General features: G+C 45.7%; 1 protein-coding gene and 1 non-coding gene across 2 annotated transcripts; both read left to right on the top strand.

Annotated features, from left to right (window-relative positions):
• The first annotated feature begins 4,286 nt into the window (after positions 1-4,286).
• Positions 4,287-4,425, top strand: LOC132317166 (U4 spliceosomal RNA). Its single transcript, XR_009484019.1, has one exon. It is a non-coding gene; the product is annotated as a U4 spliceosomal RNA (small nuclear RNA).
• A 6,796-nt stretch (positions 4,426-11,221) lies between these two features.
• Positions 11,222-25,637, top strand: ETNPPL (ethanolamine-phosphate phospho-lyase). The gene is made up of 13 exons (XM_059817521.1): positions 11,222-11,277; positions 13,156-13,274; positions 13,437-13,596; positions 14,477-14,551; positions 16,228-16,321; positions 17,331-17,447; positions 19,194-19,276; positions 19,793-20,018; positions 20,903-21,057; positions 21,820-21,909; positions 22,119-22,249; positions 23,141-23,208; positions 24,081-25,637. The coding sequence occupies exons 1-13, from the start codon at positions 11,222-11,224 to the stop codon at positions 24,210-24,212; spliced, it is 1,506 nt and encodes a 501-aa protein (XP_059673504.1). The 3' UTR covers positions 24,213-25,637.
• Positions 25,638-26,049: the final 412 nt, after the last annotated feature.

The raw sequence follows: 26,049 nt of genomic DNA, 5'->3' as shown, positions 1-26,049 counted from the left end.
GTCTACACAGTTTCTATATCCCCAACTTTTTCAGGTATGATTAATTCTTGTTTCTTTGAGAGTTTTCAGTATTTGTTTCATACCAAGTTTTGTAATCATCTGTTACCCCAGTGTATTATAACCACATTGCGCGGAAGTCCTGCTACAGAAGCAGCAAGTCTTTTAAGCACTGTATGGAATATGTCCGACACACATGGTCCTTGTCTTCATATTCATAGATTAGCTATAGGGAATCTTTCTTTCAGGACGTTTTGGATACCTTTTTATTTTTTCCTGAGGTAAAGCATGAAACGTTAATTCATGGAGCAATGATACAACGTATTTTTTTGATTTATATTTTTATTTATTGCTGATTTTGATGTCACGTTCTGATAGTGTAGCAAGGCAGAATGACACTCTTCATCCAGCTGTTTATATATTCTTTTAGTCTACCATGTAAGTGGGATGAATGAGTTTCAGAATGATCAAATCCATCCACCTGCACATATGTAAAGCATAGAGTTTAAAAAGGGAGAATTCTTAAGATTGATGCACGGTGTGGAAAGTTAGATTTGGCTCCATTGAGCGTTGTGCTCGTGGAAGAGTGCTCGTGAGCATCAGTTACTCAGCTATGCCAGCGGAAGAGACGATGCAACCCCCAATGAGACGAGCAGACCTTTGGTCCTCATGGGAAAGTGGTGCTGCCTAAGGCTGGGGGCTGCGTCAGGAGGTCTGGTTCAGATCCTGGATCCCGTCGGGGTTTAGAGGGAGTTGTCCCACTGACTGCTGCGCAACTGGGTTGTAAACCTGGGCTCGGCCATGCAAGGCTCTTCACTTGGCTGTGCCTCGCTCTCCCCAGCAATGAAACGGGGAGAGTGACACATCCTTCCCTTGCAAAGCGCTTTGAGACATGCAGAAGGAAGGACCCAGGTATTGTGTCCCCAGGGGAATATTATCAATGTCAACGGTGGGGTTTTGCCTCAATCAGGACCGCTTCAGTGAGTAAAGACTGCAGAGATAGTCCCAGTCTGTTGAATGTGATGACGATGTTCAAGGCATGCAGAAGTTGACCTTTCCTTTCAAATTTCCTGATCTCTGCTGCTTGACTATCTTAAATTACATGTTTAAATCTCTGTATTTCACCTAATGAGAGACCTAAATTTTCACACTAAAGGGTCACACAAAACACTAATATCTGCAAACATAGTGGTCAAAAGAAAGTCTAATTTTTAGTCATTGCAAAAAGTGATTCAATTTCAGTGACCAGAATTAAAACTAACACCTGATTTTACTTTTTTTTTTCCCTTTCTGCAACTTGCTTTTATGGATCTGAATGTACAAATGAAGGTTTTCTTGCACCCTCTGTTACTGAAGTATTTTACACGGTGGTTGGATTCATTAAATGCTGTTAGAAACAAGTGCCTGCCACCATCATTGCTGACAGAATTTGAAAAAGATACTCCACAAAACAAGTGGAGTTTGTATTTAAAAAAAGGATTTGGAGTGTTGTTTTTGTTTCATTTTGTTTTTAAATGCATCCGATTATCAATGCTGCTTGGAAATTGAATTTTCTTTGGAAAACAGGGGGCCTTAACTTAACCTGGGACCGTTAGTGTTTTACTTGTTTCTATTTAAAAAAGAAATTGTATGGATTTCCCAGATACCATTGGTACTTGCACACTTCTCTGAAGTATTATGAAGAGTTGGGTTGGTGGAAGAATGTTTTACATATTGTTAACATATATGTGGATATTCTTATATTATTGTACATGTTTGGGAAAATATGACACAACTTTAAAAATGTTACTAAGATGTATGTATCTGACTTTTTCCTTTGGAAAATATTATATATTTTTATTTGTATTTTTTACTTTTTTAAGTTCATCTATATGTGCCGTTATTTTTGTATTGCAAATGGTCTCATAAATGCAGTAGAAGAGATAAAAATACAAAGAAAAGTAATTTGGCAAGGATTACAATGCTTGGGGGGAAAAACCCATGGGTCAGTATCGTATTATCAATACTAGAAATATTTTGAGTGTCTTAGCACTGTAAATATGTCATGAGACCTCTTTTGACGAGTAGTGTAAAGAATTGCAAGGTTTTAATCACCCATTTTAATTTGTTATTAATTACCACTTTCTCGTGGCCTCTGGTCCTGACTTAATTGAACCCGATCAAACAGCATGCTTTTGTTTTTATTATTAAAATTTCTCCTTGTTTTTCAGTTGAATACTGTTTTGTTTTCTTTCAGTTTTGTACTTTGGGGTTTGTTTCTTGCTTGTGAGAAGTTGATCTTCAGAATTATTTTTACACTATTTATGATTTATTTTCATAATGTAAAAAGTGTGTAATTATTAAAATATTAATCCAACCATTGCTGCTGATTTTGCATAGTTATAAAGTTGTTAGTGTTGGGGCAAAAAGTTGCTCTTGTCGGTCTGGATTGGAAAAAGCGTGCGCTGCGTTGTGCCCATCCGTAGTTCGAAGTCTAGCGCAGGTCGTGGTGGTCAGCATTCGCATTCACACAAAAATCGGGGCCTTTGCAACATGTTCTGTTTTCCTACAGCGTGCAATAAAAAACCCCTCCTTGCTCTTCCTACTCTTAATATGTCTTTGCCCTTCAAAGTCAAGTCCGTCCAGTCATCTTTTCTAAATGGGCAGCACAGGCTATGGGCATCCACAAAAGGAAGGCAGGCAGAAGACTTGCTGCAAACCTTAGAGCCTTTCCTCGCTCTAGAAAAGCTGCAAGGGTCTATGTGTTAACCAGAAGTGGAAACTATTGCTTAGGCAAGTCCACAGGCATCCTAGGATCCAAAGAAATAAAGCTGAAAATCACCTATCTCTCCTTTCTATAATATCGAAGGTGGAAAATAAACCTGGACTGCTGAGAAAGACGTACGCATGCGGTGTCAGGAGTCACAGCACAAGCTAGAAAACGTGAAGGTCTGTTTTACCGCAAATCCAGTTTGTTCAGAAAAGATGGAGCATAGTAATTATTGCAAAATGGTGTATTTTCAAGCACCCTGGTCTAAGAAGATGCATTTTTGCAGGAGTCTCCTTGAACAAAGGACTTTTTTTTTAAAAATAGAACATTGGGCAGCAGCTGTAATCTCTTCAAAGCATTATTTAAATGTTCGGGTTTTCTAAGTCCCAAAATATTTCAGACAAATAAAACACTCCCCATTGTTTCCCCTTCCTTCACCTCAAAAATGTAGTTACTCTAGGCTATGCGAGAGAATGAGTGCCGTGGGGGTTTGACCTCTACGCTTAACTCTTGGTAATCTCCACAAACGTCCGTTAATCTTATCTAGCTCTGTTTTAGACTCTTGCGGGGGACTAAGAATAGCTTTGCTCCCTTTCCCAGACAAGGTACTTCTAGCTTAACGTGCCCGGCGAGGCCGAGAGCAGCCGCTGCCTTCCATGCTGGACGTGCAGCCCCTGGGCTGCGAGCACTGCTGCCGCCCCAGCCAGGCAGTCCCGAGCCAGGCGGAGTCCTGGCTTTTGCTGTGGTCACCCTTGGCCTTTTCTTCCTTCCAGCATTCTCATTTCTTCTCCTTTCGTAGAGGAGGGAAGGCAGTTCTAGATGCTGCTGCAGCTGTCCTGCCAAGAAGCAGACACAAAGTATGCTCAGGGCACGTCCCACTCTTGCTCCTCTCGGTGCCGTAGCTACTCTGACGTTTGCCGAGTCACCATAAGCGCTCTGCCTGCAGTCTACGTATTTTTGGTAGCGTCGTTACTGGTATAGTAACAACCAAGGCGCTCTGGCTGCTGCTAGAGCTAACTGCCCGTGGGTTTCCCGTTCCGTCCTTTTGCTGCCTCCCTGTTATTTTTTCGGTACCCCCGCTCCTTCTGAAGTCAAACCTCAGCTAACCAATATCCTACAGCCTTCGCATCCTCCCGCACTCACGGCACACGACTTTCCGCTGGCATTCCCTCCTAGCCAGGTACCTACTTCATAATTTTGTGACATTCCAAAGCACGTCACGGTACTGCGTGTGAAATGCCTGACGCTTCTCCCTCTCGTTTAGGTTTTTTTTTTTTTTTTAATGGAGCTTTTAATTAAATGCTTAAAGGCCATTACTCACATCCAACTCTGCTTTGTGGACCTACTAAACCTGCTAATCCCTACCCATTTGTAACAAGGACTCTACAAAAGTAAAAAAAAAATGCAACAGAAGCGGCTTTTTATATCCCCATCTCACACAGCTTCACCTAGTCGTTCAATTACAACAACCACACACAAAGAAATGTTTTAAAACAAAAAGAACAAAACAAGGAACTGACAAAGCATTCATCTTCCAGCAAGTTTTGCGCAAGTGGCAGTATCATAGCCTGTGAGGTTAATCCGAGGCGCGATTATTGCTAGTTGAAAACTTTTCCCAATACTTTTTGTGGCTCAGAGACTGGTGCCGTCAGAGGAATTTTGGGGTTTTTGACCATGGGGCGGTCTACACGGCACCGGGCCTGCTGGGTGCAAACGGTGTTCAACTATCCTCAAGGGGGAAAAGGATCCTTGCTTATAAGTTGGCAAGCCTCATTGAGAGGGCTTTAAACTAGATTTGAAGGGGGAAGGGGATGAAGCCAGGGTACCTAGAGATGAGCCTAGGGGTGGCGTGCCAATGTCGGGGGCAAGATCGATAGCCCAGCTCAAGTGCATCTATTCCAATGCATGCAGCATGGGCAGCAAACAGGAGGAGCTGGAAGCCGTTGTGCAGCGGGACAGCTATGACGTGGTCGCCATCACAGAAACATGGTGGGACAACTCGCATGACTGGAGTGCTGCGATGGAGGGCTATAAACCCTTCAGGAGGGATAGGCAAGGAAGGAGAGGCGGTGGGGTGGCTCTGTACGTCAAGGAGTGCTTTGATTGTATAGAGCTCGATGATTGTGATGACAGGGTTGAATGCTTATGGGGAAGGATGAGGGGGAAGGCTAACAAGGTGGATATCCTGCTGGGGTTCTGTTATACACCACCCAACCAGGGCGAAGAAGCCGATGAAGCGTTCTACAAGCGACTGGCAGAAGTCTCACAGTCGCAAGCCCTTGTTCTTGTGGGGGACTTCAACTTACCAGATGTCTGCTGGAAATATAACACAGCAGAGAGGAAACAGTCCCAGAGGTTCCTGGAGTGTGTGGAAGATAACTTCCGCACGCAGCTGGTAAGCGAGCCTACCAGGGGAGGTGCCCTACTTGACCTGCTGTTTACAAACAGAGAGGGTCTGGTGGGAGAAGTGAAGGTCGGAGGCCGTCTTGGGCTTAGCGACCATGAAATGATAGAGTTCTCAATTCTTCGCCAAATAAGGAGGAGGGTCAGCAATACCACTACCATGGACTTCTGGAGGGCAGACTTTGACCTGTTCAGGACACTGGTTGAGAGGGTCCCTTGGGAGACGGTCCTGAAGGGCAAAGGGGCCCAGGAAGGCTGGACATTCTTCAAGAAGGAAATCTTGAAGGTGCAGGAGCAGGCAGTCCCCATGTGCCATAAGAAGAGTCAGCGGGGAAGACGACCAGCCTGGCTGAACAAGGAGCATTTGCTGAGACTCGAGGTAAAAAAGAGAATTTATCACCTCTGGAAGAAGGGGCAGGCAAGTGAAGAAGAATACAAGGACCTCGTTAGGTCATGCAGAGAGGGAATTAGAAAGGCGAAAGCCCAGCTACAGCTCAACCTGTCCACGGTCATGAGGGACAACAAAAAATGCTTCTATAAATACATTAACAACAAAAAGAGAGCCAAGGAGAAACTCCATCCTTTACTGGATGCGGTGGGGAACATTGTCACGAAGGATGAGGAAAAGGCTGAGGTACTTTATGTCTTCTTTGCCTCAGTCTTTAACAGCCATACCAGATACCCTCAGGGTATTCAGCTCCCTGAGCTGGAAGACAAGGATGGAGAGCAGAACAAACTCCCCACGATCCAGGAGGAAGCAGTTAATGACCTGCTATGCCACCTGGACACTCACAAGTCTATGGGGCCTGATGGCATTCACCCAAGGGTGCTGAGGGAGCTGGCGGAGGAGCTTGCCAAGCCGCTCTCCATCATTTATCAACAGTCCTGGTCAACGGGGGAGGTCCCGGATGACTGGAGGATTGCCAACGTGACGCCCATCTACAAGAAGGGCAGGAAGGAGGAAACGGGGAACTACAGGCCTGTCAGCCTGACCTCGGTGCTGGAGAAGATTATGGAGAGGTTCATCTTGAGGGCGCTCACGGGACACGTGCGGGATAACCAAGGGATCAGGTCCAGCCAGCACGGGTTCATGAAGGGCAGATCCTGCTTGACCAACCTGATCTCCTTCTATGACCAGGTGACCCGCCTAGTGGATGAGGGGAAGGCTGTTGACATTGTCTACCTGGACTTCAGCAAAGCCTTCGACACTGTCCCCCGCAGTATTCTCCTGAAGAAGCTGGTGACTCGTGGCTTAGACAGGTACACTCTTCGCTGGGTTAAAAACTGGCTGGATGGCCGAGCCCAGAGAGTTGTAGTGAATGGGGTGAAATCCAGCTGGCGGCCGGTCACAAGCGGAGTCCCCCAGGGCTCAGTTTTGGGACCGGTCTTGTTTAATGTCTTTATTGATGATGTGGATGAGGGGATAGAGTGCACCCTCAGCAAGTTTGCAGATGACACCAAGTTGGGCAGGTGTGTTGATCTGCTGGAGGGTAGGAAGGCTCTGCAGAGGGATCTGGACAGGCTGGATCGATGGGCTGAGGCCAACTGTATGAGGTTCAACAAGGCCAAGTGCCGGGTCCTGCACTTGGGTCACAACAACCCCATGCAACACTACAGGCTTGGGGACGAGTGGCTGGAAAGCTGCCCAGCACTAAAGGACCTGGGGGTGTTGATCAATAGCCGGCTGAAGATGAGCCAGCAGTGTGCCCAGGTGGCCAAGAAGGCCAACGGCATCCTGGCCTGTATCAGAAACAGTGTGGCCAGCAGGAGTAGGGAGGTGATCGTGCCCCTGTACTCGGCACTGGTGAGGCCGTACCTCAAATGCTGTGTTCAGTTTTGGGCCCCTCACTACAAGAAGGACATTGAGGTGCTGGAACGCTTCCAGAGAAGGGCGACGAAGCTGGTGAGGGGTCTGGAGCACAAGTCTGATGAGGAGCGGCTGAGGGAACTGGGGTGGTTCAGTCTGGAGAAGAGGAGGCTGAGGGGAGACCTCATCGCTCTCTACAACTACCTGAAAGGGGGTTGCAGAGAGGTGGGTGTTGGTCTCTTCTCCCAAGTGACAGTGACAGGACAAGAGGAAATGGCCTCAAGTTGCGCCAGGGGAGATTCAGACTGGATATTAGGAAAAAGTTATTTACTGAGAGAGTGGTAACACAGTGGAACAGGCTGCCCAGGGAGGTGGTGGAGTCACCCTCCCTGGAGGTATTCAAGGAGCGTGTGGACGTGGCATTGTGGGACGTGGCTTGATGGGCATGGTGCTGTGTGGTGTGGGTGGTTTTTTTGTGTGGTGGTTTTTGTGTGTGGGTGTTGTGTGTTGGGTTTTTTTTTTTGTGGTGTGGTTTTTTGGGGTTTGTTTTGTTTTGTTTTGTTTTTTGTAATGGTTGGACTTGATGATCTTACAGGTCTTTTCCAACCTTTGTGATTCTGTGATTCTGTGATTCTGTGATTCTGTGATTCTGTGAAGTAGTAACAACCGCACCTAAATAAATATTTAAAGAAAACAAAGGGAATGTCAGAACATTTAAGCCATGTTCCTGCAAGCAGAGTCTTTCTGTCTTCCCAGGGTTACTAATTTGTCTTGTCTTCTCTTGGCTTCTGCTAATTTGCAGAGGGAGTACTCACAGGGCATCCTCCCCTCCCTTCTCCTGCCGCCGTGGGAGCTCTCTACTCTTTGGCATACTAAGACCATTGTGAGGTAATTGATTCTGGGTAAGATTAAACTGATAAGAACAAATATGCCCCTCCCCCAAAAAAATCTAAACTATTAACTTTCACTATTGTATCAATTATCTTGTGTTGGAAAGATGTGTATAGAATAAATTTGCCATTTAAAAATCTGGAACTGCAAACACTACTGGTACATTCAGCACTGGAACGATCCTCGACAAAAGTTATTCAGGAGCCAGCAAGCATGCAAATGGCTCTGGAAAGCGATGCTGCCGTGAAGCTCCGTGGGTAACATAACTGGCTCTTTTCTGCCCTCCCCTTGGCCCGTTTGTACCCGGTTAACACACCCTGCGTGCGGCTGACTCGGGGGGCTGCTGGACCCATCACCACATCAACTCGCAGGCAAGTCAGTTCCCCTTTCAGAGTAAATACCACACAGCTGGCTGTCCCTGAGAAGGTGCCGGCGGGTACGGTTTGGCCATCTTTACCTTTCCATGCTGAAACCGATCTTCAGTGCAAAGCATTTTCCGCTGACCATCTGTAATGGGTTTGCTGCTCAGGATGCACTCGCAACACGTTTTTCCAGGGTACAGTAACTCCTTAAACAGTTAAATAGGGAGACAAAGATACCTTACTTGGATGCTTTGAATAGCTCTTAGAAATACTTACTCCTTCGCATCATTCACACAGGGAGCCAGGCTGCTGGTTGCTGGTACCCTGGCAGGGCAAATCACTTAAACAAGGGTGGAAAAAAATCAATTAAAATGTTCAGAAAGCAAACAGAGCAGGACGGAGAAAACAGTATGCTTTAAAAAAAACCACACAACACAAGTATTAAAAAAAAAATAGACACTATTTTAATAATTCTCTGTATCATGGAGAAATAGCGGCTAGTATTTACTCCACAGCATTATGAGGGCAAGTGGAAGGAGCAGGAGAGGTCTAAACAAGCCAAGTGACAAGGTGCTGGAAAGCCCTGTGCCTCGGGCAGGGTCTCTCTCTACGAATCGGGGTGGGGGGAGACCTCCTCCGCTCTACGCATGAGACTTGGCAGGCCTGCAGAGCATACAAGAACGAGGAGCTACGAGGGAGGGTATCTCCTTGACTGTTAAGCTTTTTTCCATGGTAGTGAAGGAACAGGGAAGTAACACACACCCCACACCCCACACACCCCACTTCTAAGAAGCTACTTCGCCTGCTGCTTTGAGCTGTCCTGATGAAGTCGAGTATTGCTTCAAGCAATTACTCATCTAGCTGCAAACAAACTTGCTTTAGCTAATCCTGGAACACAGAGCCCCGATACGAGCAGGGCCAGCTACCGATGCGTGCCTGTAAAGGAGCTGAAGCACGGTAGCTTGCACATCCCTTAAATCTGTTCGTGGTCCAGGGTTTCTGTGCCAGCAAGACCAGGCAGGTCAGCATAAACAGCTGAGATTTTTCAGTGTTAGCGCTCTCAGCAGCCCCAGAGAGGGGACAAGGCTGTGTTTGGCACAGAGAGAGGGCAGACACTGGCCGGGGGTAGGAAAATCATCTCTCCTGAAACTCCTTTGGACTCACCGACTCACATGCTGCCATTCCCTGCCTGGACTCTAGCCTTTCTTTACATTACTGTCACAAAGGGATTGCAATTAGGTCTGGTATATAACGTGTACAACACTACAATATATCTAATTCCCCAGCTTTCAGAGATGCGGGCAAAACGGAAAAGCAGACAGCATTCCTGGCAGGCTCGATTTGGATGTTAGGAGATCTAAATGCCTGTTCTCTTCTCGAGCCCCATCAGTGCATCTCGTCGCTGCCCGTACGATACTGCACAGCTGACAGCTTTGACAGCTCCCTCGTATCTTTTAAGTCCACGTTGTCTTCTGCCTGGACAAGGCACTGAAGGCAGGCAGCTGCTGTCTCTGCTGGGGTTACCGAAAATCGTAACCAAGAAAACTCTCCGAACCAGATGTCCTGTAACACCGGGATATAGAGGTGTAGCTGCTGGTGCCTCCTACCACTTCTGCTACTCGGTGGGTCGGTGGTGGTGAGGCAAGGTTTCCGAGGAATGCAGGGATGTGAAAGCTGCAGAGCTTCAAAATTAACACTCTCTGAAGACGCTCAAGAAAACGCCTGTAGGAAAAGAAATGCTTGGCTAGCGAAGCAGAAAGGTGGCTTACTGGCAGAGATACAAAAAAATGTAAGAACCAGGAGGTGTGTTTCTTCCATCTGCAAAATTTGGGATGACTTACTGGAGACCCACCTAGCAAAGACAAGTATCGTCAGCATCGGAAATTGTGTGGCTTTGCCCGTGCTCCCTGAAAACTCTCCCACGCATCGCGCTGCAGGGCGCACAGCCGAGCTGCAGATGGGGTAGCAGGGACGTGGGCGCGGGTTTTGCTGCTGCCTGCCTGCGCAGCTCAAGGAGCGGCCTCCAGACGAGGAGAAGGGTGCATCCGTGGCAGGGAGAGGGTAGAGCCGAGGTGCTCCACCAGCAGCTTCGCTTGCCGTTTTCAAATGCGATGCCTCTTGACGTGAATTCTGCCCTTCTTCCCTGTGAAATCGCCCCCTCTTTTTCTCGTGGGCTTTGATGTCCAGTGAGATGGTTATCAAGGGTAACCAGGAAGAAATGCCGCATTCAAGCAAATCGCTTCTGTATTGGCACTGCGGTTAGAAAGGGATTATATGACTGGTTATACTTCGGTCCTGGCTACGCTGAAATAGGGTGTATCGATGCATCAGAGCCCTGTTCTATTTACATTTATAGAAACGTAGCAAAACCGTAGCTCTTCCTAATTCGCCCCGCTTCACAAGAAATACGGGTACTGGCTCTGATGGGTGTAGACAAGGCTATAGCTCAGCGTACGCTTACGGACAGGTTCTGGGAGGTAAGGAGCTGCGAAGGTCCTTGAATTCCGCCCCTGATTTTGATTACACCAACGGCCGCTGCCCCCCGCGGGGATGTCTGCCGCAGAAGTGCTCTGACCCCCGAAGGACGGACGGAGGGAAGGCAAGCCCGGGCGCGGCAAGCCGCTTGGTTTGCCAGTCGGTGCTCTTTTGCGTGGCTAAAAAAACCTCCGCGGCGCGGGGACAAGGCGCGGCTGGACACCCGCCAGGCCCCGAAAGGAAAACCCGGGGGGGGCCGGGCCGTCCCGGCGGGGAAGGCGGAGGGAGGCAGGCGGGGAGGAGGGGTTGGGCAGGGCGGGCGCCGGCATAAGAGGCGGGGAGCCCCGTGCCGTGCCGTGCCGAGCCGAGCCGTGCCGAGCCGTGCCGTGCCGTGCCGTGCCGTGCCGTGCCGTGCCGTGCCGACCCGACCCGAGCCGTGCCGACCCGAGCCGAGCCGTGCCGAGCCGAGCCGAGCCGAGCCGTGCCGAGCCGTGCCGTGCCGAGCCGTGCCGTGCCGTGCCGAGCCGTGCCGTGGGGATGGAGGAGCGCTACAGCAAGGCGGAGACCCTGGCCCTGCGGAGGAAGCACATCGGGTAGGGGCGGCGGCGGGGCCGGCAGCGGGGCGGGGGGGGGGGATGAGGATGGGGATGAGGATGAGGATGAGGAAGGTCTCCGGCGGCTGCACCGGACCCTCCCGCGGCGGTGACAGCGCTCGGCCGGACCCCCTCGGCGCTGCCCGGGGCCTTCCAGCGCTGGGCCGCCCCCCCCCACCCCGGGCAAGCCCCTGCGGGGCCCCGGGGGCTGCGGGGGAAGGCGAAGAGCCGTCAGCCCTTCCACTTGCCAGATCTTTGGGCCACTTCACCAAAACACAGCCTGTCAAACGCCACTTCATTTTTATGAACAGCTGAAACCACAACCAGAATGCAGTACCCAGGCGCGTTTCTAAAACGCTGCTGTGCGGGTTGTTTCGGGGTGTTTTTTGTGAATAAACCGCACGCTCCTGCAAAACAGAGGTCTCTGTTAAATGACACTGAGGAGGTTTCTCAAGCCGAGTCTAACGGGGGGCAATGCAGGAAGGCTGCGGCAGTTGTGACCTGAGCATCAGCCCCGGCCACGCGCGTATCTGATGCCCCCATATTGCCATATTCCATTACTTCCTCCTTCAGTAGGTGTTGCCAAGCGAACAGTGAGTCCAGACTGTTAAAACCAGCACTGGCTATTTGCAGAGTGCATCCTAAATGTGTGGAAGGTATGGAAAGCTCGCTGAGGGGTCACGGAAGTCATGGCTTCATAAAGCGTGCACATCAACCTCCCTTTGGGGGCCAGCTCAATGTCAAGGGCCTCTGGCCTGTGCAAGGATTATAGGATTGGGCTGTGCTGAGCGAACAGAAAGAAACTTTCACAGAAAGGTCTGACACCTAACAGAAGAAAAAACTGTAGTGAAGAACTGGCCGGTGAGGATGATGATGATGTGCACTGATTTTAAAGTGTACCAGAGGAATAGCCGAAGATGTCAGCAAAGACCTATGCAACAAGGCTAGAAACTACGAGAAAGTAACCGACTTCACTTTCTAAGAGTCACATTTGGGCTTTGCAAGTTCATCATCTCACTATTCCTGACAATAGGGATGCATTAGCAGCACTATCTGAGTTACCTGGAAATAACTGTGTTTATCTGAGGCCGTATACATTACTAAAAGTTCAGAAGACTTTCCTTCTGCTCAGTAGTATCATTCAACATAATTACATAGCTGGCATGTTCTCTGAGAGGGGGGAAAAAAAAAAGAAGAAGAAGAAAAAAAAAGAGCGTTTAGAGAGTACTTTGGATAATTTTACAAGGAGCCTGAGTTTTGCTAGAAGCCAGTGGGATTTAGGTGCTTATAAAAAGCCTCTTTTAGAGAATTTATCCAAAGCAGCCAGGATGAGATACTGAGATTTTTAGGACCTGCTCAGCACCTCTAAAAATAAAGCCTGCAAGGAATTAGTGTTTTGTTCGTGAATGTGACCTCTCTACGGTACAGTCACCCATCGCGTAATGAATTTTTGGCCATAGTATAAAACAATGCTGAACAACTTAGTTTTATTCCCAGCGAGTTAATTGGCCATACGTGTTCGTAAGGCATGTAAACAACCAGAGCTAGAGCCTAGGAATGCAGCAGGACATATAAGGACCTGGAACAACTTTGCAGTCACTGTGCGTGCGTGAAGCTGCTTGCGGGCAGAATCATGCTTTGAAAACACCCTTTATTAAAGACCTACTCCTGTTCCCACTGCGCCTGGGCAGGTACGCGGTGGCTGGTTTTGATTTCAGCAAGAGCCCCGCTTGACCACTGTCTGAACCACTCACAAGCTCTTTGCAGAGGGAGGCAGTTGTCTCCAGAGCTGCAAAAGATCGACCCCCTTAAAACTCAGAGGGGGAAAAACTAAGAAAACTAAAATGCTGTTATTTAATACTTTTTTTTTTTTTTTAGGCCTTCCTGCAAAGTTTTCTTTGCCAAGGACCCTCTGAAAATAGTGCGTGCTCAGGGCCAATATATGTTTGATGAGAAAGGAGAGAAATACTTAGACTGTATCAACAACGTTGCGCATGGTAAGCACTTTAACTTGTAAGACTGCTTGTATTCCTTCATCTCTAACAGGGATCAGAACACACTTCTTCCGAGTGATGATGTTCGCAGCGCTTCTCTGAATCTCCCTGTGTGGTTCAATAATTGACTGCTTGCTAATAATAACTAATTGTTTTCTTCTTTAGTTGGCCACAGTCATCCCTATGTGATAAAGGCTGCAACAAAACAGATGGAACTGCTCAATACAAATTCCCGGTTTCTGCATGACAACCTTGTTCAGTACGCGCAGCGTCTTACAGCCACCCTGCCCGAGAAACTCTCTGTTTGCTATTTTGTTAACTCTGGGTATGTCTGAATCTTTATTTTTTTCCATTATGACTATTTTGCTCCTGTTTGAGATGGACACTCAGAACAGCTTGGTCTAAATCTTACTAAGTAGGGCTTAGTAATAAGCAACAAAAATATTTCCAGGACTGATCGAAGGATCCTTCCTATTTGCAGCTGTCATATATAGTGTGATGGCTCAACGCAAGAGAGCCAAAACCTGAAACTGGTCTGCTGAATGCTATGCAAAAAAAGGGGGGGGGGAAAGGCAAGAAAAGCAAATTAGACTGCATATTGGTGAATGTTATGTACAACTTGGTGAATGCTATCTGTAAATTGACATACAACCTTGGAAACGAGTAGTCTTCTTTAGGTGGTCCCATTAGTTCGCTATCACTTACGCTGCCAGAACAGACAACCTGCAGGGACTTGTGAGCAGAGGGGCTGTTACGGGTCAGGCTGGAAGCTTGGGTCTTCGTCCGGGGAGCAGATTTGCGTTCTCTGCTGCCTGATGGTGCAAGCGCTGGGGAGGACGGAGCCATTGGGGAGGGTGGGAGACGGGGCTGGCGCACTGTTGCTTTCTGAGGGTTTGCAGCCGCGTTGCACTCTCAGCTGCGAAGCGGTCTCATTTGTACCAAGAGGAGGTAAATGTCTACAAGCAAACTGGGGGAGGGAAAGAAAGCATCTCTTTGTTTGCTGTTTATACAAAGGGCTGTTTCTAATTTGCCCTCTTACATGGCATTTACAGTCTCAACCTTAGCATTGTAATCTGTATAGTAACAGAGCTTGCTGTGTTGCTTTATTATAGCCCTTAGTCCCGTGCCTCCTCTTCTGTGTCAGAATACCATTTTAATTGGAAGCACTTCCTCACTATTTTGCGGCTGTATCTGTTATTATGCAGGTCTGAAGCAAATGATCTTGCTTTACGACTGGCTCGGCAGTACCATGGGCACCAAGATGTGATCACCCTTGAGAAGTAAGTACGTAGAGTAGCTTATGTGAATGCAGCCAGCAACTCCTGCCATTACTTCAGAAGCGGCCTTGCAGCAACGCCCCGCTGTTTGTACTCCACTGCCTGCTGAAAGAAAAGCTTTGCTGCTTTCGTACTAGAACAGGTCAGGAAATCCCTTTTCCACATTGGGATAAACATGAGTTTTGAAGACCTCTGAGAAATAAGTTGGTCAGTCACCCCAGAAGGTCAATCACCTTTTACAGGGCATTTCCCACAGAGACTCCCAAAGCAATTCAGGCCAGAGACTTGAATGTTGGTTTTCAACATCAGTGAGTGGTCTGGCCGCTGGGCTGCTCTGGAAAAGGGCTTTCTGTTTGTCACGCTCCGCTGGACATGTTTCTTGTTGTACAAATAAATATTCAGTGGTCAAGAAGAAAGATCCTGTAGCTCTGCAACGGTGCTGCACCGATGCTCAGCTCTCCTCCGGCGAACGCAAGTACGCACACAAAACCAAGCAGCTCCAAAATCGGGAGGCTACGCTTCTGTAGGGCTGGATCTTCTTCTCAGGTTGTGATTAGAAAGTCCAGCCGGAGCAACACCAGGAGCACGTGCCTCTATGTGAACGGCACAAAGCTCGTTTGACTCAGCCGTGCTCAGATCCCTGTTACCCCTCCTTGACTTACGTGGCCAAGATTTGGAGCCACTGAGAGTGGAGCTAGCTGTGTCACTGTTTTGCTGCAACGTCTTGTCTTCCTGAACACCACAGGGTATTTTTTTGCCCAGGTCCCAAGGCTCCGTAGGCTTTTGCCATAGCTGCCATCCCAGTCAGCGTGGGCTTTCTGTCCTTTCTTTGTGTCCATTGGCAGATTTTGTTGACTGGCTAGTAGAAAGGTGTAAAGAAGACAAAGGAGTTCAAAAGGAGTCTCTGCCCTAGGTGTGTGCTACTGGGAGATTGTGACAGGTCTTTGATTTGTTTTGAGGTTCCCTTCGCTTCACGTTTATGGCTGGATGAAAGTGTTTATTCCCTGAATGAAGCTGCGACATGCTTTAGGTTCAAAAGGCTCTGTTTCCTCATTTCTAAATGAAATGGGCCTCAGTAGTAACGAGCTTTAGCATATTCTGCTATATGAAGCTTTTATATTCAAACAATGAAGCTTTTATATTCAAACAATATTCATCCTTATCCTGAAAGTGGCTTCTGCCAAACAGTCTAGCCTGTAGGGCCTTCAGGGCAGGTAGCGGTGTGTTGCTGCTGCATGAAATCCCCACCTTCCGATGCAATGCACGCTCTTGGGAGTCTTTGCAATGGTGTTGGGGTCTAGCTTGCAAAGCTTGGGTTGGCCAGAGTGGGGGCCACAGGTTGGAAATGAGGGAGCTGGACCCACCCTTCAATTGCTAGGTAAGGCTGCTCGGGCAGCGGTGCTGTCCAGGGGACATCATCGTGGTCTGTCCCCATGCTGGAACTTGATTTTATGCAAGAAAAAATCCTCCTGGTTCCAGTCTTGCTAGTGAATTAAAGTCAACAGCAATTTCATATTGCCTTTGAGAGAAAAAGTCAATTGAATCACGATCCCTTCACAAACATTGCTACTGTGTTGCAGATACAGTCGCTTATTCTGGATTATTTATGGGCACAGTTGTAAATTTAGCTCTTCTATACATTTGATGAAAAGTGACTTCGATATTTAACACTCGTGCAGTGCTTACCATGGCCATGTTACATCTCTGATTGACATCAGCCCCTATAAATTTAATCAGCTGGGAAAGGACAGCAAGAAGGAGTTTGTGCATGTGGTAAGTGTGGTTTTTTGCTTTTTGTCATTTTTATGCCTGTTATGCAGCATATTGAATTACCTGCTTCTAGCGTAAAGGTACTTCCGTTCTGTTTTGCTGATGCTAGAGTACATACTGTTTGACAGTGGCTGTTTGACAGTGCAGTAAATACAGCAAAATTGTTTGCTTCTGGATTTCTAAGAGACTATTCAGCTGTGAGGCTGATTTCCTTCATTGTGCCACAAGTTTCCTGAGTCCCTGCACTGTATGGTTACACAGTTTGAAGAAATTAGCCAATATCTGCTGTGTTGGTTTGGCTAAAGATACGCAGGACTTTTGAGTCTACTTCCAAAAACTGGGAAGGAGGACACCACAAGTTCACACAGACCTGGGTACAGAGCTCAGGGGTGCCCAACTGAGTGGGATACTCTTTGATTTTCAGCCTGAACTTGTGTATCTTACAAAGGCAAAAATCATTCTCAGCCCAGAGGTGTACACCAAGCAGGTCTTTCCTATCTAGACCTCCTTGCATTAACCACACTGCCGAAGCAGTAGCCACCTTTTTATACCACTTCCTTTCTCTCACTTACTGAACCTCTCCCAACACTGTTTGTAGAAGCTTGAAGGTCATACAGACTTGTACTGTGACTAGGACGCTGGAAGGGAAGTGACAGACTGGAAAACCCTATTCTCCAGTTGCAGAAATGGATCTTTCTGCAAGAATCTGAAATAAGATGATGGATGAGGACTCAGTATTGTGTCTTGGGAGAGGAGGGATGGTCTTGAAAGGTGGATGAAGTAGACGGTGGCTCTTTCAACAGTTGCGTCCAGTAATGTTGAACACATCACAGGGCTGGATTGAGTTTAGGCTCCCGTAAGCATTTTTGCAATTCCATGGTGAAATTCAGGCTGTACTAACTCCTATTATCTATCTGTGTGGAAAGACAAAAACGCAGAGCAATAGAAAAGAAAGTAAATGTTTCATAGAAGGATGGGCTTTAAAACAAAAAAAAAATATTGGTCTTTTCAGGCTCCTTCTCCAGATATCTACAGAGGGAAATATAGGGAAGACCACCCAGATCCAGCAAGTGCTTATGCTGAAGAGGTGAAAAAGATTATTGAAGAAACACAGAAGAATGGACGCAAGGTGTGTGTTTTGTGCTCTGGAAATGCTGAGGCTTCATCCATTAAGTGTGGCATGGGGACACGAAACAGGCAACTAAGGACATGTTTCTTGACTCAGTTTCCCTTGCTTCCCCCTGCCCTTCATTTTTCTGTGGTGGGTTCTGTGTTCAAAATGGGCCATTTTTCTACCTGATGCTCTTACCATAATTTTTCTAGGCATCAATGAAAGGATCAAAATGCAGTTGTAAATAAGCAGATACAACCAAAGCAGTTTAATTTTCTATTTTATGCATTGAATCAGTAGATTGTAAATATCTTGAGGTCAGCTGAGAAGCTACATCACGAATTCTAGCAAAGATATATAAAAGTCTCCAGGGCATGGAGAAAATACGTAAGATAAAATCTTGATAATGCATTTCTGAGTCTAGTAGCTTAAGATAACTTTGGAGTCATCTAAAAAGATGAACCTTTCAATCATATACAATATGACATTGATTAAAACCAGACAATTTCTGAACAGGTATACCTAAAATGTCTGTTAATGTTTTGTATGATGGGGTTAGCATTTTGAGACATGTAGGGCTTGATCCAAAGCCCACTGAAGTCACGGAAGACTTCAGTGGAGACTGGAACAACATGTCCCCTTCTAGTCCAATGGACTTACACCACTCTTCTTTTAGTTTCTTCATCAACTTTTTTTTATTCTCTACTAACGGATAGTTTTGTTTTTTTCTTCCCTTGTTTCCTTTCTTTTGCATATTTCTTAGGTTTTGGTGACATAGACCTGTGGCAGGACAAGTTGTGCTAAAGGCTAAGCCTCACCTGCTATGGGAAGCTTCGTACTCTTTGGCCGTAGCATGCCTCTTCAAATATAGTGTACGGTTCTTTACACGTTACTGCTCGGCCTTGTTTCCAGGAAGACTGCACCAGCCCAGAGAGACTTCTTGATGCTCAGGGAGGGGTTCACAAGTGGTGTGGGGATGCAATCCCTTAAATAGCAGACTTATGCTGAGACTTTGGGGTAATATCATATCTCTGCTGCATAGACCTCTGCTGTTGACAAGAAACAAATTTTGATGTTCCAGTGTATCTGATCCGCTGCTCTTACCCTTCCTGACTTGAAATAACTTTCTTTTTCATTCCTAGCAACTGGAATTATTTCACCTGTAGAATTTTTCTCCTCTTTTGTCAAGTATCTCATGCTGACGTTTTACTTGTGTAGTTATTTGCATTAGGCAGGGGTGCCCAAAGCGTAGCCTCAGGTCATCTTACAGTTCAGCTTCTACCCACCTCTACCTGGTGTTCAGGACTGAACAAAAAAGCTGATCACCACATATACCCATTACTGAAGAGCCTTGGCATTAAGCAAGTTTCATTAACCTCTTGGGGAAAATGGCAAACACTGTTGTGTATCTCCTGTAAATTGAAATTTGTAAATAAATTTACAGAGCTCCCAGGAGCCTGATCCAACGTCCACTGACACCAGTAAGTGCCTTCCACTTCAACAGCTGTAGGACTAGGGCTTAGCGGAGGTCCTTGTATTCCCATCAGGTTGCAAAGGTGGCCCTGGCTACTGCAAATTTGGGCACCCCAGATTACAATATGAATAAATTCTGTAGCCATAGCTGTTCTCAAGAGCCCTCAGTTGTCCAACCCATTGCGCGATTAAATTAAGGCACACATTTAAACCTTTGTTTCTAGACTGTTAGATATTTGTGCAAAGGCCAAGTAGATGAACACAGCTCTCACCTGAGTTTGTTTTTTGTAGATTGCTGCCTTCATAGCCGAATCCATGCAGAGCTGTGGAGGCCAAGTAATTCCACCTGTGGGCTATTTCCAGAAAGTGGCAGAGTACGTACATCACTTCAAAAGGGCGTAACTGGAAAATTAACCAAAGAAACAGGTTTTTCACTATAGGCTTATCCAATCAGTTCAGCTATCACCCTCTCTTGTTCTTGGCTATCTGTGGTTCCTTTCTACTTTTTGAATAGTATGATTCCACTTCTATTTTTTATGGAACATCAGCTGACATTGTTTTTTAGCTGGATAATCGTCTTTCCTTTTCTATCTTTAATCCTCAGGCCATAAGTTTGATGGAAGATGAAGTTGAGATATAACCCTGCAGTACCAGTCCAGTACCCCTATTTTGCATCAAAATATCAGATTTTTTTTCCTAACATTTAGCAAACTAAAAATTTTATCAGTTGAAATAGGTAGAGCTGTGTTTCAGCAGCCACGCTCTTTCTTTTTTTCCTAACCTGGTCTCACACTGGAGAAATGCTGTAGTACGAATTCCCTTGTCCTCGATTACCTACCCGAGATGTGTAGTGCAGCACTAGTCATTCAAGCTATTCTATTTGTTCTCAGGTACGTGCGTGCGGCAGGTGGAGTGTTCATAGCTGATGAGGTCCAGGTTGGCTTTGGCAGAGTTGGGAAGCATTTTTGGGCATTCCAGCTGCAAGGCGAAGACTTTGTGCCTGACATTGTCACCATGGGAAAGCCCATTGGCAATGGCCACCCTATGTCTTGTGTGGTCACAACAAGGGAAATCGCTGAAAGTTTTGGTGCCTCCGGACTGGAGTATTTCAATACAGTAAGTTCGTAGGGGAAGGCTTGCCTTTTTCACTTTTGGTCTGTGTTTAGCAATAAGAAATTGTTCAGGTGATTCAGCCAACATCCGCACCCATCACTGCATCACATTACTAAGAGCTCGAGTCAACCACAGTCTAATATCTAAAAGCAAGTGGAGAGGCTTTAAAATACGCTCTGTACCAAGTGGTATATCTTAATATGGACCAGCACTAGCTCTCTGGCAAGTCAGAGCATCTCAACTCACATCCATACAGATAAATTCTCCCTTACGTCTCTCTCTCTCTCTCCCCCCTCTGAAATGACCATGTAAAATTTCATTTTCGAGGATAAGCTCTGTGCTGGTGGGGCTCATGCCCTGGCAGACCTTGCTCTGCAGTTGTCACCTAACAAAACAGTGACCCTTTACCAGGAGGCATTTGAGCTGAGTGCATGCCACAGAGGAGCAGCTTTCTTCTTGTTTACTGAGTCCTCTTTCTGCTCCTGTGACTGAGCCTTCTTCCCAGCTATCATGAGTCCCCCTGTTTTCAATGGAGTGTATACCCCTCGGTTCAAGAAATACCGGCTCTATCACCCACTGCTCTTCACAGGAGCATTTTGCCTGCACGTGCAATCGGCAAACCATGACAGCGGCTTGAACGCTTCAGCTGTGAAATCTTCAAATTACTGATAAACGCAAAGCGGAGGAAGAGGGGGCCCTCCCCTGGGCCTCGTACGCTGCCCAAAGCGTGGGGGATGGTGCTCCGCAGGCTGCACGGCACAAAATCCCCACCTCTTCAAGCTTGCCTCATGACGTGCCAAGCAAGAGAGAGCAAGTGAAAACTATGTGGCTAGACACAGATGAATGTTTCTGATGGGTTTTGTTTTCCTGTTTGTCTTTACTATCAGTTTGGAGGCAATCCAGTGTCTTGTGCTATTGGTTTGGCTGTGCTGGAGGTAATAGAAGAAGAAGATCTCCAAGGAAATGCTACACGTGTAGGAAATTATCTCCTGGAGTTGCTGGCTGAGCAAAAGGAGAAGCATCCCTTAGTGGGAGATATCAGGTGGGTGCCTTACAGCAATCTCAGAAAATAAAAATAACTGTGCTAGAAAAATCAACAAGTTTGGGGTGAGGAGAACACAGAAACATTATGTCACGATTATGCTACCTCTCTTTTTTAAAATGGACTACCCAAAACTGATACTGTAAGGCAATATATTTTTCAAAAAAGTTGTCCCTCCATCTCCTTAGTTAGGTATAAGCGTAGCCTGTAGAAAGGGTCTGGGAGAGAGTAGGAGAAAGCCATCCGCATACCATAGCCCAGTTGTCAGCATACTGTTGGGATGATGGAGACCTTGTTCAAATCTCTGGTCCGTTTCATTTGGAGATGTTGATGTGGGTTTTCCTCATCTCATCTTACTACCATGATAACTGCCTTCAGGGTTGGGTTTTTTTTTTTGGGGGGGGTGGTCGTGGGGTTTTTGTAGTTCTTGGTTTTGGTTATGTCTTCCCCAGCTCCCTGGCTTGAGGTTTGCGGGATAAGAGAGAAAGAAAACTATTCTATCATTCTTAACTGGCCACGTAGCCTTAATGAGCCAGCTAAATTTATTTATCCAGAAATATCTGTTATCCCACTTGATCGTCTGAAGTAGCCAGTGCCAAAAGACGACCAAAGAGAGTGTCTCCTCTCTTTCCTGTTCCTTCCCCGCTTGTGCCCCAGGGAAGGGAACTGTAGTTGTTAGAAACATTTTTGCATTTGCAGCAGAAGGCTTGGGTTACTGACACTGGATTTCACTTGTCTGTATTTTTTTTTTCTCTACTCCAGGGGTGTTGGATTGTTTGTTGGAGTGGATCTGGTGAAAGATCAACAAAAGCGAACACCAGCCACAGCTGAAGCCCTTCACCTTATTTACAAGTAAATGGCTTTTAAAGACTATGTGCAGTGATCAAAGCCTCCTAATATTCGCCAGCAGTTAGTCATTAATTTCAGCTGAAATTTGTGATGCTTTTGATAACATAGTACTAGAAAAAGAAAAGTTTCAAAATCTAACAGTCAGAAGGGTCTGACGGGACACAATACAGTTTTAAATCTGTGTCTAACACAGATGTTGCCTCTTTCCACAGGCTGAAAGAGCATCAAATCCTTCTTAGTGCAGATGGACCCCACAGAAACATACTAAAATTTAAACCACCAATGTGTTTCACAATGGAAGATGCAAAACACGTAGTGGAGACAATTGATGCGCTTCTCACGGGTATGTATGCTTTAGTGCTCAGAGGAATACTCTTCTTTGCTCATTTCCAGATGACTCATTAAAAACACCAGCCACCAGAATCTAGGCCATTACATGCAAGAGAAAGTAATCAATTACATCTCTTACCACTTGTCCAAACTGCTGTTCGTAATGCCAGTTATTAGAAATAAATAAATAAAAAGCCCCATAGGTACTTCATCCAAACTTTTAGGCGAAATCCTGCTCTTTGATCCTTTTTCTCACAGACTCAGTGTTACTACTCATTTCTGGTCTCATATGCTATATGTTAAGGAACGAATATATTAATTCAGCACAGGCCTGATAGACACTGCTGAAGCACTGGTGAAAATTTCCATTATGTACTCTACCTTTTTTTTTTTCTTTGTTTTTTTAACTGGCGAACATGATTGTCTCACTCAAATTTTGCCTGAAGGTTTTCAGGCTCTATTTAGCCTCTACCTGGGGACCAATCCAGGGGAAAATAACGTCAGGTATACTATTAGCATAAGGACTCTCCAAGCCCATTCTACATTGAACGTTCCCATCTCCTGAGATTACAGTAACTGGAGTTCGACTAGCACGAACCTGCTGGACAAAAGCAGGATTCAGCTCTGAAAGGTCTATCTGAACCCCCCTGCTACGGTCAAGCAGCTAATTTCAGTCTTTTCTCTAAACACCCCCAAGCTACACAGTCCTGATGATACATTAATCACATTGCCTCAGAAAAATGTTTTAGGAAGTATTCATCATTCTTCAGTTATTCTTTCGTGTGATAAATGCCCAGAGGAATAGCTGATGAGATATTTTTTACTTCAGCCAGCTGTTAAATTGACTGTATGCTTACTTACCCCTCGTTCTTTTTAATTTAATTATTTTCTTATTTTTTTATAGAAATGGAAGCGGCAACTGGAATGAAGACAGAAAATAATGCATCTACAAATGCACAGTGTAAAACAAAAGTATGTTTTCAATTTCTTTTTGAACTCTTAGTCAGATAGGCGTTTGGCAAAGCAAGTATAAATGACTTTGGTAGAGCACACCTTCATTTTTGGTGGTGTGAGTGGTTCTGTGCCTTGAAACTGAGCTCAGAACGTAACCTGCTGCTAGAAACCTGAGAGGATTGCGTTACTGGGGCAAATCTAAAAAGAGCTGAGTAATACAGATCTACAACGAGAAATGTGTTATAGGCAAGCCCCTCGCCTTGTCTGCCTTGTGTGCAAACAAGACCAACTAGACTTCAGGCTGCACAAAATTGTGAGCTCAGCAGTCAACAATTTTACGAGTTCTAGGTATTGCATGCTACCGATGGATGTTTGGCTTTCTAAGCAAGCCTTCAGCCTGGAAGGTGTCCAAGTTTTTGGAGTGTTTCAAGGATTTCATTTCCACCATAGCTCTTTGAGTATGAATGGCTCATGTGCATCCAAATTAGGACGTCTTAAGTTGCAGCCCCAGCTTTGGATAAATCATACGTAATTTCTCACACCCTTAAAAACATGACACCCACTGTGTTAAGGGAAGGCTCGCTGAGCTGTCCCTTGGAGTTTTCCAGTGATGCTGCAAATAGCAGAAAGGCAATAGCTCAGCTATCTAGGGATGTAGTAATTAAGGCAGAGACCCTAAGAATTACTGGCTGTCTCGATTATACTAGATTTGGGGTGCAAGCCTCCTCTTACAGACACTTGTACACATTTGGTTCAATTTCTTTCAAAGCTAAGAAGCTGTGCTACTAAAAGAGGAGAGTCAGGCAGAGCTCCCTAATGGGAGCCAAGTCCAATGGATGCCTGTTGGAAGACATGCACGTGCCGCCACTGACATCTCGTTTCTGTTTCAGATGACTGAAGGGAGTTCTCAACCAGAAGGTGCAAATGAAGGCATTGGCCATATGAATGGAGCTGCCTGCAGACAAGAAAATGGGCTTTATTCTAAAGAACGCTCAGGGCCAAGTAAAGGAATAAGAACATGAAGAGGGAAAGTTCCCTCATTCAGTTTGAATTTGTGTCTGGCTTGCTTTTGAGATGAAGAGTGCAATAGTCTGAGTCCTAGGATCTCTTTGAAGCCTAGTCCTACCTTCCATAAACTGGCTGAATTCCTATTAGCTTCAGTAGGAGCTTAAAATACCTTTTCAGATACATGAGAACTGCACCATGTGGCTTGAAATCTAGATGTGACAGAACGGACAAGTGATACACAAATACCTTGGTGCTGATGGCAGGCTTGACATAGGTACAGAACCTAACTGAAATCTGTGTATTTACCCGTATTGCACAGAATCTGAATTGCTTAACCACCATACAAGCAAATGCCAATCCTATTAAGTTTAAAATTATAGGCTTAACATGCTATTTTTACAATATTTTAAATTTCAATATGTAATATTGAGATGTTAATTACTTCCCATGTTTTAATGGCTGAATTCAGGAAACAATGCTTGAGAGAGAAATTATTCTTATCTTCCAGAGTAACTTAGGTCCTGTGGACCATGTTCCCAGCTGATGTAAATTGGTGTAGCTTTGTTAATGTCAACGACGCTCTACCAAGAGGCTACCACTATGTGTGTAGAGACATGATTCTCACTTTATGTTCAAAGAAAATGAAGAATCTGGATCCTAATTTTCTATGGATAAAGCAACTTTTATAGATTACTATTTATATAGAGTAAGATTTTATGATTATTATTTTTTCCAGAAGTTTATATATTGAACCCTCTCAGTCCAAAAAAAATGCAAGTAGAGTATATATAATTTCAAACACACTGACAGATTGAATTTAACCTGAGGGTCTCTCAAAGTGAGGTTCCCAGGGACAGCCCAGCTTGCATTCCCATGGATTTCAGTTGTTTTGACAGTTGTGAGAATTACTGCCTGATCCTGTTGCAGCAGTGCTGTTACTTTTTGTCAGTGGTGATGCGGAGTCGCATACCAGCTGCATGGGATCCTGACACATAAATGGCTATGCTAACATTTGATAGATTACTAAAATAAGAGGACCACTGCATAAAACATGCGTGCAGCCACTGCCTATCTGTGCTGCAGATACTTTAGACTGGCTTGCCTCCTTGTCAGTGTTAAATTTCAACGAGAGCACACAAGCCCTGCTTCTCTTTTTTTAATACATGCACAACTCCATGCTATGGAAGTCACTGAGGGCTTTACAAATGCTTTGTACTTCAGAAAAAAAAAAAAAGACAAAATGTATTTCCTCTTCAGTTTTAATAACCCTAAGTAAGTTCTGCTGTTTTGTAATTGCTGCTAATGACCCTACTGATACGACTGAAAATTGAGCACCTTATCTAATTTCATGTTTTCCACAATTTGCTATATTAATATTGATGTTTCTGGTGTAACATCTTCCAACGTCCTCAAGCTGGCTTATTTTCTGTTTCATGATCCTTGAATAATTATTCCGTAAAAATAAATCTCTTACTTGTAATTATGATGGTCTCCGTAAAGAGGGGGTTTTTTTGTTTGTTTTAATTTTATTCTCCAGTAACACCTATTTGATGAGGGAAGTAACTTCAGTTTTGGCTGGGGGTTGTCTCCATGCCGAAGCAGAACGGGCTGGGCTGTGTTTCCCCAAGGCCCTACATGGCCCTCAGCCGTCGGCAGCTCTTACCCTCCGAGCCAGATGTTACCTCAGCTGCCACAATTCAGCCCCTGGCAACCCTGCACCAGGAAGGACGCCACAGGTCTTTTCCAACATGAAACTGCACCAATTATTACACTTCATCCACCACGTGCGGCACCAGCGGCAGCACGCGCTTCCCAGCAAGCAAATACTTGTGCAATTTATTGGAAGGGTTA

The sequence above is a fragment of the Gavia stellata genome, chromosome 5 (genome assembly GCF_030936135.1).
Source record: "Gavia stellata isolate bGavSte3 chromosome 5, bGavSte3.hap2, whole genome shotgun sequence".
Lineage (NCBI taxonomy): Eukaryota > Metazoa > Chordata > Aves > Gaviiformes > Gaviidae > Gavia > Gavia stellata.
The sequence above is the reverse complement of the archived record's forward strand: the minus strand, read 5'-3'. Positions and strand labels throughout refer to the sequence as shown.